This window comes from Patella vulgata, chromosome 8 (assembly GCF_932274485.2).
Source record: "Patella vulgata chromosome 8, xgPatVulg1.2, whole genome shotgun sequence".
Classification (NCBI taxonomy): domain Eukaryota; kingdom Metazoa; phylum Mollusca; class Gastropoda; family Patellidae; genus Patella; species Patella vulgata.
Window position 1 is genome coordinate 8171480 of NC_065886.2, and position 17484 is coordinate 8188963.

Below are 17484 nucleotides of genomic sequence, written 5' to 3' on the forward strand. Positions count from 1 at the left end.
AACACTGCAAGAATTGGCCGTGGCACTGCAAGAGGAGTGGGTCAGATTGTCCCAAATCGTGATTGGATGGTTGATTAGGAGCATGCCACGACGAATTACTGAATGTCTGAGGATTGGTGGAGCAAGTACTCATTATTAAGACAAAAATCAAAATCGTCCATTTTCACGTTTGACAGTGTATCTCTTCGGGCGTGAAATGGGACCGTCAGATAAGCCACCCATATGAACTGTTTATGTTCATGTGTAGGCAATTGGCCTGCTATTAACATACACTGGTTACCTCTAATACAAACAGCATTTCCGCAGTTTTGTATTTTTTTCTGAATATCCCCTACTTGTTTTGAAGATTATATTAAAAATTATTAAAGATACATTATGGGAGATTAGATAAAGAGCTGGCAGTTCTCACTATAATAGTTAAAAACTAGATAATGTAAAGGGAATTTGCTGAAAATTTCAGTCAAATTGATCCACTCTGAACCGAGAATTTATCGATTGAATTTTAGGCCTAGCCTCGATCATCATTACTAAAGTCGGTACGATATAAACATAGTCTCGATTATCCGTTTTTTGATTTAATCATCAATGAGCGATGACACTAAGAGTTGATTATGGTCTGGATAATCCAACCTCGTGGGTTTTCTCCGGTTTCCTCCCACTGCTAAAGACCCCTACGCGCAAGCGAATTATTGAAATAAAATTAAAAACCATATGCTAATCCCGAAATGACTTAAGTCTGTGTCGAGTGGACGTTAAACCCCATATCTCTCTCTCTCTCTAATCGGGATAAGTTAATTAATGTCTTATTAATAATTTAGATAATATTTTAGGCCTAAAGAAAGACCTGCAATAGGCAGATTTAGCTCTTGCATAATGCATGTTTAACATCTATTTTCTCAATGCGATTGATAACACCTATTTCAGCTCTGTATTAGTGATATTTTATTGTATATTTACAGAATGCCGCTTACACGTTGCAAATCGGCTGCTGAGGTACCCGATGATGAAATTATCAAGATTCAAAATTTGTACAAACGACGAAATTCACTAGCTATCAATCCGGACGGCGTCTTGAAAAGACACGTTTCCCTTCATCCTCCAAATCGTCGAAAATTTTCAACCGCTCTCTTTCGAGAAGACACATTTAGGAACCCACTAGACAAAGAAGTCACATCGATCTCCACCTTGAATCCAAAAGGGGACCACGCTCAATGGCGAACCCAGTCCTCTTCTGATGTGGCCTGGAAGCAAAGTGCTGACATCGATTTCCTTGTATTCTTATATTCTAGAAATAGAGGGAATAGTATATCAGAAGGAATTGCTGATTTTAAATTTTCCATGGGTTCGATGATATACAGTAAACCGAACACCGCCGTCATAACTACGACTTACGATCATGCGCAGAATATTTTCCACCTGCGTCTAATCTCAACGACGTTCGTATCAATCAATCAACTGGATAAAAAGCGCAAAATTTACGCAACGATCGCGTTTTTTGCCGGCAAAATTCAACCCCAGAAGTCAAAGAGGTTACCACTAGAAAGAGAGATTAACTGGCAGACACCATTCCGGTTCAAACATTTGACCATGAGGCAACTGGAAACTGGAACCATACGACTGCAGTTTATTCGCTGTTCAAGATTGGGATTTAGTAGAGAGGTTCTAGGAGAGGCCAACTTTGTTTTGAACAAGCATCATTATAGAAAGTCTCATTGTAGTACTCTTGTGGTTGAACCGTAAGCATCTTTGACTTTTATTGATTATTCAAAAGCCTTTGACAAAATAGATAGAAAGTTTTTATTAGATAAACTCCAACTTCTTGGTCTAAGCTCAAAATTAATCAGATGTATAAAATCAATGTATGATAATGTAAATATATGTGTTAAGTATAATGGTAAATATTCAATTTAGTTCTCGTCGCTTTCTGGAGTTAAACAAGGTGATGATCTCTCACCTCTCCCCTTTTTACTATATTTTAATGATTTTTATACTTATATGAGGGGTGGGGTGGATGGCTGAATGGTTTTATAAGATACCTACTATGTTGGTTCTATTTTATCTTACGCATGTCCTGAATGGGGTTTCCATAAATCACCAGACATCGAACGATTGCATCTAAAAATTTTGCAAAAGAACTCTTGTGTGTAAAAAGATCCGCCCCAACACCAACAGTCTATGGTGATCTTGGCAGAGTACAGCTTCGAATTACACTACATCAACTTATCAATAAATATTGGATACCTATTATTTCATTTAAAACAAGTCTATCATATCAGGTGTACAATGCTATTCTTCACGATGTATCCATGACGAATAAAAATAAAGGCTATAATTGGGCGTATAATATAAAATGTTTATTGGAATCTCTTGGATTCGCCTCAGTTTTCGATGATCAATATGTTGTTTTACCTGTATATGATGAACTTAAACGACCAGTGTTTACAGGAATGGAATGAAGATCCGTCGAAATATTCAGAACTTAATTATTATAACCTTTTCACCATTGCCTTATCACAAATAGAATATCTATTAAATATCTTAAATCATAATTACTGTGTGTCTCTATCCAAATTAAGATGTATATCACAAACTCTATCCACATTTAGATCTGTATCACATAACTCGCTAAACGAAACTGGAAATGATAGAATTTGTAATTTATGTAATGTACATGTAAATATCCTTGAAGATGAATATCATGTTTTTCTCTGTTTTACATTATATAAAGATTTAAGAGAACAGCTTATTCCTTTTTATTATAGAAATCACCCTTCACTCTAAAATTTTGTAGATATTATGTCTCCCACATCACTAGTTATTTTAATATGATTTATTAAATGTCAGTAGGTCTATTCTCGAATCTATTCCTCCCTAGAATTGTACATACTTTTCTACCCTGTTTTGTGCTATTTGTATCATTAACCTTTACAATAAGTCATATTTATTTATATATTCATTGTATTTGCTATAAGTTATGTAACTTTCAGCAATAAAACAATTACTTACTTACTTGTGGTGTGAACCGTAAGCATCATTATAGAAAGTCTCATAGTATTGTGACTGAATCGTAAGCATCATTATAGAAAGTCTCATGATATTACCCTTGTGGTTGAATCGTAAGCATCATTATAGAAAGTCTCATGATATTACCCTTGTGGTTGAATCGTAAGCACAATAACAAGAGAAAGAGATGGAGCGAGAGAGAGAAATGGGGTTTAACGTCCACTCGACACAAACTAGGTCATTTCGGGACTAACATATGGTTCAGTTTTATTTCAATAATTCGCTTGCACGTATGGGTCTTTTTAGCAGTGGGGGCAGTGGCGGCGCCAGCCGTCGGTGATTGGAGGGGCAAAGCTAGGGCAAAGTCCAAGGTTAAGGGGGGAAAGGCACGAGCTTCAACTATAGGGGTAGGGGGCCTCCCCCAGAACATTTTGAAAAACAGATTGCCGGATATGCAGCCTGGCAGTATTTCAGACACTGATCGATGAGGTAAAGTGTCAAATGAACGGACTTGCGAATCACGACGAAGCCCACTCACGAGCGTCAAAGTAGGGAGTCCCCCCCCAACCCCAGAAAATTTTGAAAAATAGACTGCCGGAAATTCTGTCTTACGGTATTCTGTCAGGCACCGATCGTCGAGATAAATAGATCTGCCCAGATACCGTTCGTCGCCTGATCACTAGTTTATCCGACTAGAGAACAAAATTTCAAACGAGCGCCAAAGTAGCGAGTCCATTGGGGACCTCGCCAAGAAAATTTTGAAAAATAGACTGTCGGAAATGCTCTACAACATGCAAGTTTATGACTGAGTGGGGATGTGGGATTTATTCACCGTAGAAGGTATTGATTACCGAAACGTATCACAAATACTTTTTTTTATTTTCTAAAATTATTGGGGGGGGGGGCGCGCCACTGAGTGGGGGGTAAACAGGAGGATGGACAGGCGACGCTACTCCTTGTCACGAACAACCGTGGAATCGAAATCATACATAGAAACATTTTCATTTTGCTATTCTGATGAAGCCACCGGGCGGAGGTGTTGGTCCACTTGTAACATGGCCATTCTGATGAGGCCAACGGGTGGAAGTGTTGGTCCACTTGTAACATTGACATTCTGATGAGGCGTCCGGGCGGAGGTGTTAGTCCACTTGTAACATTGCCATTCTGATGAAGCCATCGGGCGTAGGAATTAGTCCACTCATAACATTGCCATTCTGATGAAGCCATCGGGCGGAGGTGTTGGTCCACTCGTAACATTGCCATTCTGATGAAGCCACCGGGCGGAGGTGTTGGTCCACTCATAGCATTGCCATTCTGATGAAACCACCGGGCGGAGGTGTTAGTCCATCACAACCAGACTGGGCATGCTGTCCCTGCAGATTCCACAACTGATAGTTTTTAATTTGTATAAAAGTGTTTCCCCAGGCTAATGGAGCGGATATAATATACCTATTACGGGGTAAGGGGGCACCCATTATTTTAAATGGTCCCCAAAATTAATTCTAAATGAGTTTTATTGTGCTGTATATAATGTTTGTGCCTTTTTTATTCATTTTTATTATGCTGTATAAAAACATTGTAATGTACGGACTTATCTAGTGGCAGTCAATTATTTTTTTGAATTGTCAAATATCCTCCCACCGTCTCATATAACAACTTTTGGTCTTCGAAGGAATTATTAGTGAGCAGAAATTCTCCCGTGCATATGTTATTACTCGTCAATTCAGTCAGTTATATAGAAGGATAACTCATGTTTTCCGTTTGCGTTCCCCTCCCTTTCTTGAAATCTTCACGAAGCTTCTATCGTAGCAATGATCTCTATGTGAAAATTATATTTGGAACGTATATAACCAGTTCTATCACCTATGTGAAAATGTAATACTATAGGGGTTTATTTTAGTTCTGAGAAAGATGTTCTGTTTAATACAGACATTCTTTACCTACATGATGTGCGACGAAAACTAGGCCAGTGAAGTACCATGCATTATTCTACTACTTTCTTAGACTAACTCATCGACAGTTATGCCAGTATCCATTTCTGGAAAGGGGTTACTATCTTCCAGACAACTGGTGCACAGATTAGTCCAATTAAATAGAATAATGTTGACGCTAAACGGCGCCCCTGTGAAACACTTACCCAAAAATGGTAATTGTCCCACCCTAATAGCTAACGCATTTACTTTCTATATAAGAAAGAGCTAGTTCTATTTCACTTCAGACATCATAGAGCGGCCGGACAGGGAAACATTCGGAGTTCAGAGGGAACGTCATACCCACAGCCTCCTCCTTGGCTAAGAGGCCAGGGATACAGACATCATGATGAGACAGTAGAAAAGACAACCTAGGGGAACGTCATACCCCCCGTCGCCTCGCCTGAGAGGCTGGGATAGAGACAAAATGTTATATTTAAGTCGTTCGGTTTGAGTTATTAAGGATGTTAAACCCAGACCGTGGATATTTTGATAACTCCTAAAGTATCTATAAAAGATGTTGTAGTTTTCCTGTATTTAACCTTTGTAGTTTGCTGTATTCGATGTATAAACATAGTTACCACCTAAACGGTTAATTGATGATTGAAATAATTGATCCCACAACGTGAAGTCAAAGAAAGTCCTAGACGAAAGTGTCACATCCATAGTGTCACTGTCGTCTTATTTGGTGCCGCCACACAGGATAGTGTCACAGCATAAAAGGTCTGAGTACTTCATTTCATTCGTGCAAACCAGTGAGGTGTTACGATAGAAATAGAAAATGCCAGGTTCCCACTAACACGATTCGCGTCAGAAAACGCGTTTGTGGCCGTCAAATTTTCCAACTTATCATTGTTGGTGTCTACACGGTAAGCTCCGCTCCATCGTCTCTCGCAGACAACCGGGACCGCATTTAAGGTTCTGCCCCCCTAACATTCATCGAGCCCGTACGCCTATGGTGCCAAATAAATCTTATCAGCCTGCGTGAGTGAGCATGACGGACAGTCATCAGAATATGACACCTTTTCACAGTTGATGCAAGGGCCCCAGTCACATTTTCAGCCAGGGACCCCATGCAAGCTAAATCCGAACCAGATACCTGTAGATTGGTTTTGATACTAAATAAACTTGAAAAGTGGTATGAGATTTTATTTTGTTTGTTAAAAAATAGTGAGCCAAGCACATCATCTGCCAACCAGTGTCTTCTCACTGGGCAAAAATTGCTGCATCCAGGTCCTCCGGTTTCCTCCCACTGCTAAAGACCCCTATGCACAAGCGAATTATTGAAATAATATCGAACCATATGTTAGTCCCGAAATGACCTAGATTGTGTCGAGTGGACGTCATCCTCTCTCCCCCCCCCCTCTCTCTTTCTCTCTCTAAAGGCCGCGAGTAAACGAAGAGGCTTCTGGGAGTTGTAAGTGAAATTGGGTTTAACGTTCGACTTTTCTGCACCAAGCGGGATAAAAATGCCATGCAGTGTGCTCTGCGAGACAAGTCGCACAATTCGGTTAATCTTCATCGCATTGCAACTGTCAAGGGTTCTCTTACGTGTACGCCAACGTGTATACAAGACTTCGTTTTTTTTCTCCCATTCAAACGACTAGGCACCGTCGAGTGGACGTTAAACCATCTCTCTATATATATATTAAGTTGTTTTTGATGCAGTTTCTGAAGACTAGGAGGTTCTGGGTGACCGAGACTATTTTTAATGAATTTATCTGGTTTGCACCTTGCTGTTACAAATTGCACTTTGTTCTTTGCCTTGACTAATGACAAGACACCCCCCACTCTCTCTCTCTCTCTCTCAGTGTGTGTGTGTGTGTGTGTGTGTATACTTTGCTTAACTAATGACAAGACCTAGTTTTGTAGAAGTATGTCCAGCCTGTTTTGTGAATCATTAGTCATTAACAACACCATACCCACGTGTTTTTGGTTTTGCTTGGTTACTTTAAATTGTTACTAAATAAACTGTTCAAAACCACTACCCAAACACCCTGAGATATGGTACGCCCGACTCAAAAACTCGGACTCAAGACATTCTCAAGACAAATTGTCGCAGTTTTACGCTAACGCATTGTAACTATTAGGGTTGGATGGCTGAACGGTTAGCGCATTCTCGCTGTATGATAAGGTCTGTCATTGAGCCAACTGGCGTAGTTTCGATTCCCCGGTTGTACGTGACAAGGAGTATCGTCATCTGTCCAACCTCGTGAGTTTCCTCACACTGCTAAAGACCCCTACGCGCAAGCGAATTATTAAATAAAATTGAACCATGTTAGTTCCGAAATGACCGAGTAAACAAACACATAAATGTTGATAGACCAGCTTAACTTTTATTTCAAAGGGTTGTTTAATAGCAATGTCATCAACTTTCGCTTTTAAAATCTAAATGACTAGCACAAATCGATCAAAAATCGATAAAATATTGAAAACTACAGTTTGAAGAAATTTGCCATGTAATCCCTAATTATGTCTGCAATATGCTGTCGTATCATTCAGTCGACAACTAAAGTCAGACTGGTAAGTATTTAGTGTTCTCAGGGGTGCTGTAAAATTAACGGACACTCCAATCTAGGGTGTTTATGGTCGATAATTTTTTCCCGGGGGGGGGGGGGGGCTAGATGCTTTAAAAGGAGAATATTTATTCTATGAGGGCCGTTTGCTTTTTTGATGTTAAGATTTGAAATGAAGTCAACTATCTCAGAATTTGGTATCTCAGGCTTTTCAAATCGAATATTCTTTCTAGAACGAAATATAAAGATGTCGCCTTAGTCATTCGTTATTGGATACAGATCTAAAGAAATGAAATGAAATGGGGTTTAACGTCGTACTGTTCAGTAATGAAGACGGCCATACACCATACAGTGAGCCGTGAGGGAAATTATGTCCGGGCATTACGGCCTAGGCCTACTCTTATATCGAATTTCAAATTCCAAGGAATCCTTTACGTGCATGACAATGTATACACCGGGCCTCGGTTTTGTGTCCCATCCGAACGACTAGACAGCTGTTCTCGTCAGGCCCTCCGCCCCGCATGACTGACAAGCGCAAACCACGTCGGAAAACCCCGATAATTTTACTCGGCCAATGCAGGGATCGAACACGCGACCTCCAGGCTACCGAGCAAGTGTCTTGCCCACTTAGCCACTGTGGTTCCACGGATCTAAAGATCGAATACAGTAATTCAGCCTTTTCGTATCGTCAGTGCATGCAACCTGATCATCTGTATCTGATATTAAAGATGGTATAATATTTTGTAACATCTTGCCGTAATAAATGTTTGATTGGGTACCACAAATCACTAGAAGGATTTTATTTTTCGGATCGGTGATAGTTGAAAGAAGGTTATATCATAATATTTAGATTTTCAATGTTTTTCTTTTTCAAAAACAAATACTTTATTTCTTTGTTTATGTACCTATTCAAATCCTTAGAATAGAGAGTCTTCGTAACCTATCACGAATTTCTAATCGCTTTTCGTATTTCGGAATTAAACCATGGCTTGTCAGAAGGTCGAATTGTAACCCGTTTTTTAGTCATGCATTCGTTGATAAAATTATGTAATGCATCGTAAAATAATCCGACATATTTTTTTAGAATGTGTCCCTCTTCATTTGCCCAGTCGGTGTAGAATAGTAAAACCCCATTTCATTTCATTCATCTTTAATTTGATATAAGAGTAGGCCGTAGTGTCGCCGTCCGGGCAAAATTTGTCTCATAGTACACTGTATGGCATATGTCTGTCTTCATTAGCCTAGACGTGGCAAGGAGTAGGGTCGCCTGTCCAACCTCGTGGGTTTTCTCCGGGTCCTCCGGTTTCCTCCCACTGCTAAAGACCCCTACGCGCAAGCTAATTATTGAAATAAAATTAAACCATATGTTAGTCCCGAAATGACCTAGTTTGTGTCGAGTGGACGTTAAACTCCATTTCTCTCTCTCTCTGTTTAGCCTAGTCGGTGTAGAACAGTAGTTAAACCCCATTTCATTTCATTTCAGTTGACATTTAGTAAAAGAGAATATACTCAGCTTTGTAACGAGATGTTACGCAATGTTATTCGAGCCATAAATAATTGAGAGCTGAAAATAAACGAAGGACAAAGAATGCAGAATGATAGTTCGTGTGAAGTGGTGTGTCGTTACTTCTCATAACAATGGACAGCCACTGGCACATCGTTAAAGCGTCAATGCGTTAAAGATCCAATATGTAAGACAAATTGTCCAATCCGAACGCCGGCGTGGTTCCCCCTTGTCAGTGATGCAGGACGGAGGGCCTGACAAGGACAGCTGTCTAGTCCTTCGGATGAGACGAAAAACCGAGGTCCCGTGTATATATAAGAATGCACGTAAAAGATCCCCTGGCAGTTGGAATTCGATATAAGAGTAGGCGATAGTGCCGCTGCCCGGGCAAAATTTCCCTCATAGCACACTGTATGGCGTATGCCCGTCTTCATTAGCCCAGGTTAGGAGCAGAACAGTAAGACGTTAAACCCCATTTCATTTCATTTCCAGTCTGAACGACTAGACACTGTACTTGACAGACCCTCCGAACTGCACCCGCTGAAAAGAATAAACCACGCTGGAAAATTCTAGGTAACTTTCTCGACCAACACCCGAATCATACCCCGACCACCCGGTAATGGTACTTTCCCACTATCATGATTCCTGCTACGATTCAAATCGTGGTTTTAATCGTGGAGTAATCGTGGTGATCCTATCAGGTCTTATCATATATCGAGGTCAGTCGTAGCAATCGTGTAGGTCGTATCGAAACGCATCCGAACGTATCTGCACGTAGCAGATCGTAGACATAATAGGGACAATCTTACCGTAACGCATCGCAGGACAGTGGGAACCCAGCTTTAGTGAGCCAGCGCCTTTGTCACTGGGCCATCAGAGCTCCCATGATGCATGAAATCAGTCCACATCGTCCACAGATGATATAAAAAAGCCAGAGTCACCTTTTGACGACAGGTCGTTGGGTGGCCGAATGATCATAAGCTCTGCCATTGAGTCAAGTGGCGTGGTTTCGATTTCCCGCTTGTACGTGACAATTAAGGAGTAAGATCACCTGTTCAACCTCGTGGGTTTTCTCTGGGACCTGAGGTTTCCTCCCACTGCTAAAGACCCCTACGCGCAAGCGAATTATTGAAATAAAATTGAACCATACGTTAAATATAGGGGATGGGGGGATGGCCGAATGGTTAGCGCGTGTGCGTTGTATCATAAGGTCTGTCATTGAGCCAACTCGCGTGTTTTCGATTCCCCGATTGTACGTGACAAGGAGTGGGGGGTGGCCGAATGGTTGGCGCGTACGCGTTGTATCATACGGTCTGTCATTGAGTCAACTCGCGCGGTTTCGATTCCCCGGTTGTACGTGACAAGGAGTAGGGTCGCCTGTCCAACCTCGTGGGTTTTCTCCGGGACCTCCGGTTTCCTCCCACTGCTAAAGACCCCTACGCGCAAGCCAATTATTGAAATATAATTGAACCATATATGTTAGTCCCGAAATGATCTAGTTTGTGTCGAGTGGACGTTAAATCCCATCTCTCTCTCTCTCTCTCTCTCTTTACATATAGATCAATTTCCTTCCAGTCCCCTCAATACCCCAATCTATGATCATTACACGGTGCTCTGAAAAAACCCCAACTTATTCGGGATTACGCGTCTAACACTGATTTCCGTTTCGTCGTTAATAAACTCAGGAAGATCGGACTTAAATCAGTCCTTTTTTCTCAAAACAAATTCAAATATTTACTGAATAAATATATGGTTAAAAACGGGTACAAACAAAAAACATCAATTAACAAATACTTTCAAATAGGACAAGTTAAAACTCACCTCCCCCACGACGACTGATAACACACAAATCCATAGAAATGCCTCCGTCATCTGTAAAGAAAATAATTCCAATTGAAAAGTAAAATCCACATTAATCCACGGGGGTATAAACGTTCACTGAAAATCAATTGAAAAGCGATGTGGTTGTTCGGTAAATTCCAAATAAACGATATCCCAGACTCACTTCTTCAGTCGACTGTAAAAGAAAGTTCTGTAACTTTACAAGAAACGCTGTTAGCCAATAGAATTATCTCTTGTAATCACGTGATGTACATTCGCACCCGGCTATCGTCTGCTACAGGTGATTCTCAGTTTATCAATGAAATAATGTTATCATTCGTCACGTAACTTCAACCAATCAAATCAGCCCCTGGTGTGATCGATGCGAATCCAAATGTTCAGAAGTCGAAGAATAATGAGGTTTAGAAGAAATAAATTATGTCGTTCTCTGACGAATGAAAATAATAGATATGGGGTTAAATAGTTCCACGTTTTAACCATATGTACAAATTTAGACCATTAGGCGGAAACTCTAGCCGTGAAAACGATTAGACCCATCAAATAAATCTTTGTAGTCTTGTTTTTTTAGGTGACCACCCATTTAATTCTATATTTATGTTCCAATATTAGGCCTATCATGTCCGACTATTCTCTAAAGCAGTGATTCTCAACCAGTGTGCCGCGACACACAGGTGTGCCGCGAGATCTTCCTAAGTGTGCCGCGAAATTTTGAACATCACACTAAGAAAATGCCGTCAGATATTTTTATATATATTTAGCCAGGTGTGCCATGTGTTCCAAGGTGTGCCGTTGCCAAGAAAAGGTTGAGAGTCATTGCTTTCAAGTGACGATGCGTGATTCTCATTATTCGGGTAAAATCAAATTTCTCACGGCTTAATCCACGCAATTATACTCAGAGAAAGAGAGAGAGAGAGAGAGAGAGATTGGGTTTAACGTCCACTCGACACAAACTAGGTCATTTCGGGACTAACATATGATTTAATTGTATTTACATAATTCGCTTGCACGTAGGGGTCTTTAGCAGTGGGAGGAAACCGGAGGACCCGGAGAAAACCCACGAGGTTGGACAGGCGACCCTACTCCTTGCCACGTACAACCGGGGATTCGAAACCACGCCAGCCGACTCAATGACAGACGTAATGATACAGCGCGCGCACGCTAACCATTCAGCCATTCAACCCCCCAATTATACTCAGATTGAACATCTAATCAAAATACTATCGCTGGATAATCGCCAGCCTTGGATTCAATAGGACTAAAAATAGGCTCATCAATTTGGTTCACGTCAAATAAAATGAAATGGAATGGAGTTTAACGTCCTACTGTTCTGCTCCGGCTGGGCTAATGAAGACGGCCATACGCGATACGGTGTGCTATGAGGAAATTTTTTTTCCGGACAGCGGCGCTACGGCCCATATTATACTCTAATATCGAATTCCAACTACCATGGGATCTTTTACGTTCACGCCAATGTGTACACAGGACCTCGGGTTTTTGTATCATCCGAATGACTAGTTAGCTGTCCTTGTCAGCCCCCCCCCCCCTTCCTGCACCACTGGGGAAACCACGTCGGAAATTCCCGATAAACTTTCTCGGCCAATGCAGCGCCTTAACCACGCGAGCCAGCGCCTTACCCACGCGAACCAGCGTCTTATCCACTTAGCCACCGTGGCTCCCAGAGGGAAGAGAATCCCTAGTCAGAGCCTGAATAGTTCATAATAATATTCATCTCAGACTTTCTAATTCTGTATACAGAGATGTATGAATCGGACTAAGTGCTTGTTAAAATTCCTGATTGCATGATTCAGATATAATCACCCCAACAAAAACTTAGAATGAATGGCGGATGTAGATATATAAATACAAGGAAGTCATTTGCCATACAACTAGAGACTTGGAAATGGCTTTCTCGTTACAAATAAAACTGATGGTACGCGTAATTAAACCGATAAATTCTAAAGATATTGCTATAAAATACAGAAATATAAACTGTTTATGCCAAATGAGAGAGAGAGAGAGAACTAGAGAATAAGAAATGAAATGAAATGAAATGAAATGGAGTTTAACGTCCTACTGTTCTGCTCCTAACCTGGGCTAATGAAGACGGGCATACGCCATACAGTGTGCTATGAGGGAAATTTTGCCCGGACAGCGGCACTACCGCCTACTCTTATATCGAATTCCAACTGCCAAGGGATCTTTTACGTGCACGCCAATGTGTACACGGGACCTCGGTTTTTCGTCCCATCCGAACGACTAGACAGCTTTCCTTGTCAGCCCCTCCGTCCTGCATCACTGACAAGGGAGAACCACGCCGGAAAATCTGGATGAACTTTCTCGGTCAATGCAGGGATCGAACACCCGACCTCCAGGCTAGCGAGCTAGCGTCTTACCCACTTAGCCACGTGATCCCCCTAGAGAATAAGAGAGAGAGTATGAAATGGGGTTTAACGTCCCACTGTTCTGCTCCTGAGAGAGAGAGAGAGAGAAATGGAGTTTAACGGCCTACTATTCTACTCCTGAGAGAGAGAGAGAGAGGGAGAGAGAGGGGTGTAACGTCCACTCGACACAAAGAAACCAGGTCATATAGTTCAATTTTATTTCAATAATTCGCTTGTGCAGCTTTTGGTCTTTAGTAGTGGGGAGGAAACCGGTGGACTTGGAGAAAACCCGCAAGGTTGGACTGGTGACCATACTCCAATTCGTCTAAAAAACCTTTTTCTGCTGAACATTATATGGCGGGGGGGGGGGTATTGGACCGGCCATGGAGCGATGATGATCATGTTGTATGAGGCCGTTGGCTTTAAACGGGCCGCCACGCCATCACTGGATCTGGAATGGGCTGGTATAATAGACTTTCTGGGCCGGGTGTGCTGGGTGTGGGCCGGAATTCGGAATCCTGCAATGGGGATTCCGAATTTCATCCGAAAATTTCAACGGATTCACCCGACACTGTCGCTCGCAAATTTACTAATTATTAAGTCACCTGCACCCTGTTTGTGGGGATACGCCAGAAACGTCTGCCGATGGTTCGTAGATTTATTAGATATATTATTTGACAGAGATTATAATCAGACATGCCAGCAAATCGCATATTTGGGGTTCATTTTTCAGTAAAAGGGGCCGCTCCGACACGGGTTCCCGGCCCCAATCCGCCCCTGACTCCATGTCAGATAAATGCGAAGAGTCGAAACCACGCTACTGACTCAATGGCAGACAATATGGTCCACAGTACGTCCGGATTTGTTTGAACGAAAAAGATGGCGGGTTTTATTAATCATTGTTTTAAGAGAGAAAACAGCTGGATCCGGCTAATTCCCTCGGGGGTCAAAACAACTTGACCTCACGCTTCAATTGTCCATCTGGAATTCCACATCTCGACCTTTAATGACATTTAATGACCCCTATCTTGACATCAAGGAGAGAAATTGACCCCACGTGCTAATAATCTGAATAGGTCGTATTAAGTGCCATTGGGTTGGGGATGTTTTAGTAATTTGTATAGAAACTAGTGTGTATATTGCATTATGAGAAGGTGATGGCACTTCAATGATCTAACGGTTCGCTGAAATCTCCTAGGGGTCAATTGCAATAAAATGGGATGTGCTATGAGAGAAATTTTGCTCTGGCAGCGGGGACATTGGGATGAGGATGTTATAGATTATATATCCGTGTGTATACTGCATTATAAGGAGGAGGTGATGGTACTTCAATGATGTAACGGTTCGCTGACCCCCCCCCCCCCCCGAGGGATCTATTGCAATAAAATTGGGTGCACGATGAGAGAACTTTTGCCCTCGCAGCGGCGCCACGGCTTACTCTTATTTCAGTTTCCATTTGTTTGGGTTTTTGTTGCCCCTTCCGAATAACATGGCGCTTTAACTGACAGAGACAGAGACAGAGAAAGAGAGAGAGAGAGAGATAGAGGGAGCAATTAACTTGACAGGCGACCCTACTCCCTATGACCTAACATGGACAAGAAAGTAAAATCTCAAATTACATTCTCAAATAATACACCCCGATAAATTCAAATTACAAATGATATACTCCATTACAGTTCTCTCAGTAATAATATGTTTTCAATTAATTTAAATTCAAGCTCGAATTCTTATCTGGTTTATTCTTCTACATGTATATTAAATATTAAATTTATATTTCCCACACAAATGTGAATCAGCAATAAATGATCATTATCTTGCGAATCGTAAACAGATATTGCCAGCTGTTTTAATCATTGCAATTTTAAATGTGAACAAAAACTGCAAACTGTACTCAGCAATAAAAAGCCAACGGGTACACGAGACCTCGGTTTTTCGTCCCATCCGAACGACTACACACTGGCATTGCTAGGCTCACTGTCGTACAACTCTGACAAAGGGAAACCGCGTCGGAAAACCCTGAGGAACTTTCTCTGCCAACACCAGAGAATCATTTATATAGATGTCGATCATTATGGACAATTCCACCGACATGTGATTTCTGTTCGTTTTGTCCAGTCTATGGCAAACAAGCCCAAAAGCAACCATACTCTCCGTAATAGTCCGATTAACAACCAATAGCTAGCTGCGTAACAATATGATTACGCTTTAAAGCGAGAATTTCATATTTTGTAAGAAAGTCAAAACATAATTATTTCTATGTCTTTTGCACAACTCACTATTATACGATCATAGGCATTATTTCCCACACTTAAAAATCATTGACACAGGAAATAATAACACAATTATCTCCATTGTTTTCCTATTCCCCCCATGGAATAGATATCTTCAAACGTTTGAATTTGAAGTTGAAAATGATATTTTGCCAATTTCTCAACTGGCTATAGTGAATTATAGGATTAATAGGATTATTTTTTAACAAGGTAGGACTGTTTATAGATACCATCTATTTTAAGGCTTTATTTTAATAAATTTTAAAAATATAACTTAAAAATATGAAATTGTAACTTTACTTTAAACAAAGCTCCAAATTGGACCAAATATGTTTACATAACGTTACGTCATGACTCATCAGTGCATGTTGCTGTATTTCGGATAGATGTGATTGAACGGGAAGAATAGACATACTCCCTCAAAAGCTCAAGTATCAGAAGCCAATCCACCAATCGGCAGAGAGAGATTTCTCGGGCCATTGCTTCAGGAAAATGAAAAGCAACTACAATTCATTCTGTCGACGGCATTAATTCTCACGAGTTATCTCTTATTGTGGGTATACGCGTCGATCCAACCATGGCATCTGAACTTATTCTAGAATGTGGGAAGGGGGGGGGGGGGTCTAGACCTTTACTCATTTATAAACAGACACTTTTCCAATGGCAATGCGAATACTTGTGCTGTCGTGTAAATCGCCATCTTGTGTGGAATATGAACGAGTGCGTGATAATGTCATCCACCATCTTGTATGTCATAGAAGACTTGTTATGTCATGTCATCCGTCTACAGGTGCATTGCAATGTGTGCCGTCATCTTGTGTGTAATAGGAACGAGTTACATTGTAAGCCACCATCTTGTGTATAGCCTGAACACGTGCGGTGCAAAGTGAGCCGCCATCTTGTGTGTAATAGGAACGAGTTATATTGTAAGCCACCATCTTGTGTATAGCCTGAACACGTGCGGTGCAAAGTGAGCCGCCATCTTGTGTGTAATATCAAGAAGTGTGGTGAAACGTAAATAAGTGTGACGTCATCTTGTGTGTACTACGAACAAGTGTGGTGTAGCCTAGTTGTGTGGAGAGCCACGGTGGATCAGTGAGTAAGACGTTGGTTCGCTCACTTGGAGGTTCCGTGTTCGATCCCTGCCTTGGCCGAGAAAGTTCATCGTGATATTTTTCGGCGTGGTTCCCCCTTGTCAGTGGTGTAGGACACAGAGGCTGGCAAGGGACAACGTATAGTCCTTCGGAAGGGTACAAAAATAACCGAGGTCCCGTGTACACATTAGCGTGCACGTAAAAGAAACATTGACAGTTGGGATTCGATATAAGAATAGGCCGCAAAGCTTCTGTAAAGGCTACATTTCCCTCATAGCACACTATGGCGTGTGTCCGTCTTCATTAGCATGGGTGGAGCATAACATCGGGACGTTAAACACCATTTCATTTCTTTCCTAATTATGCGTGACGCCATCTTGTGTGTACTATGAACAAGTGTGATGTAGCCTAATTGTATGTGACGCCATCTTGTGTGTACTATGAACACTCTTGGTGTAGCCTAATTATGAGCGTCGCCATCTTGCATATCACACGCGCGTTGTAATGTAAGCCACCATCTTGTGTATAAGTGGAACACGTGCATCGTAATGTAAGCCACCATCTTGTGTAGAATGGGAACACGTGCAAGCTTATAATATAAGCCACCGCCTGAAGTTTACACATGGCGCCACCATGTGATAATTTACACATCAAACGACGTGTGAAGCAGGCATGTTAACAACATGAAATACATGGTTATTATTACGTATAAAGATAAATACCCGTGTATATCTATTTTATTACTTGTAATAAGACATTTACTATCCACGGATGATATATACTGAAAATAAACATACATTATACTGATTAATAATACACAACAAAACTTGCCAACGTACCGAATGGTAGATGGTACCATTTAGTTATTCATATTGAATTCTATAGGAATCGTATTGACCTGCCT

At 41.2% G+C, this 17484-nt stretch overlaps 1 protein-coding gene across 2 annotated transcripts in view; it reads right to left on the minus strand.

Moving 5' to 3' along the window:
• The window catches only part of LOC126830972 (neurogenic locus protein delta), a 101987-nt gene that overhangs the window by 47458 nt on the left and 37045 nt on the right, over positions 1–17484 (minus strand). For both annotated transcript variants that reach the window (XM_050561574.2, XM_050561573.2), the window contains exon 2: positions 10815–10865. In XM_050561574.2, coding sequence (XP_050417531.1) covers positions 10815–10865 — 51 coding nt within the window. The remainder of the gene's footprint in view (positions 1–10814; positions 10866–17484) is intronic.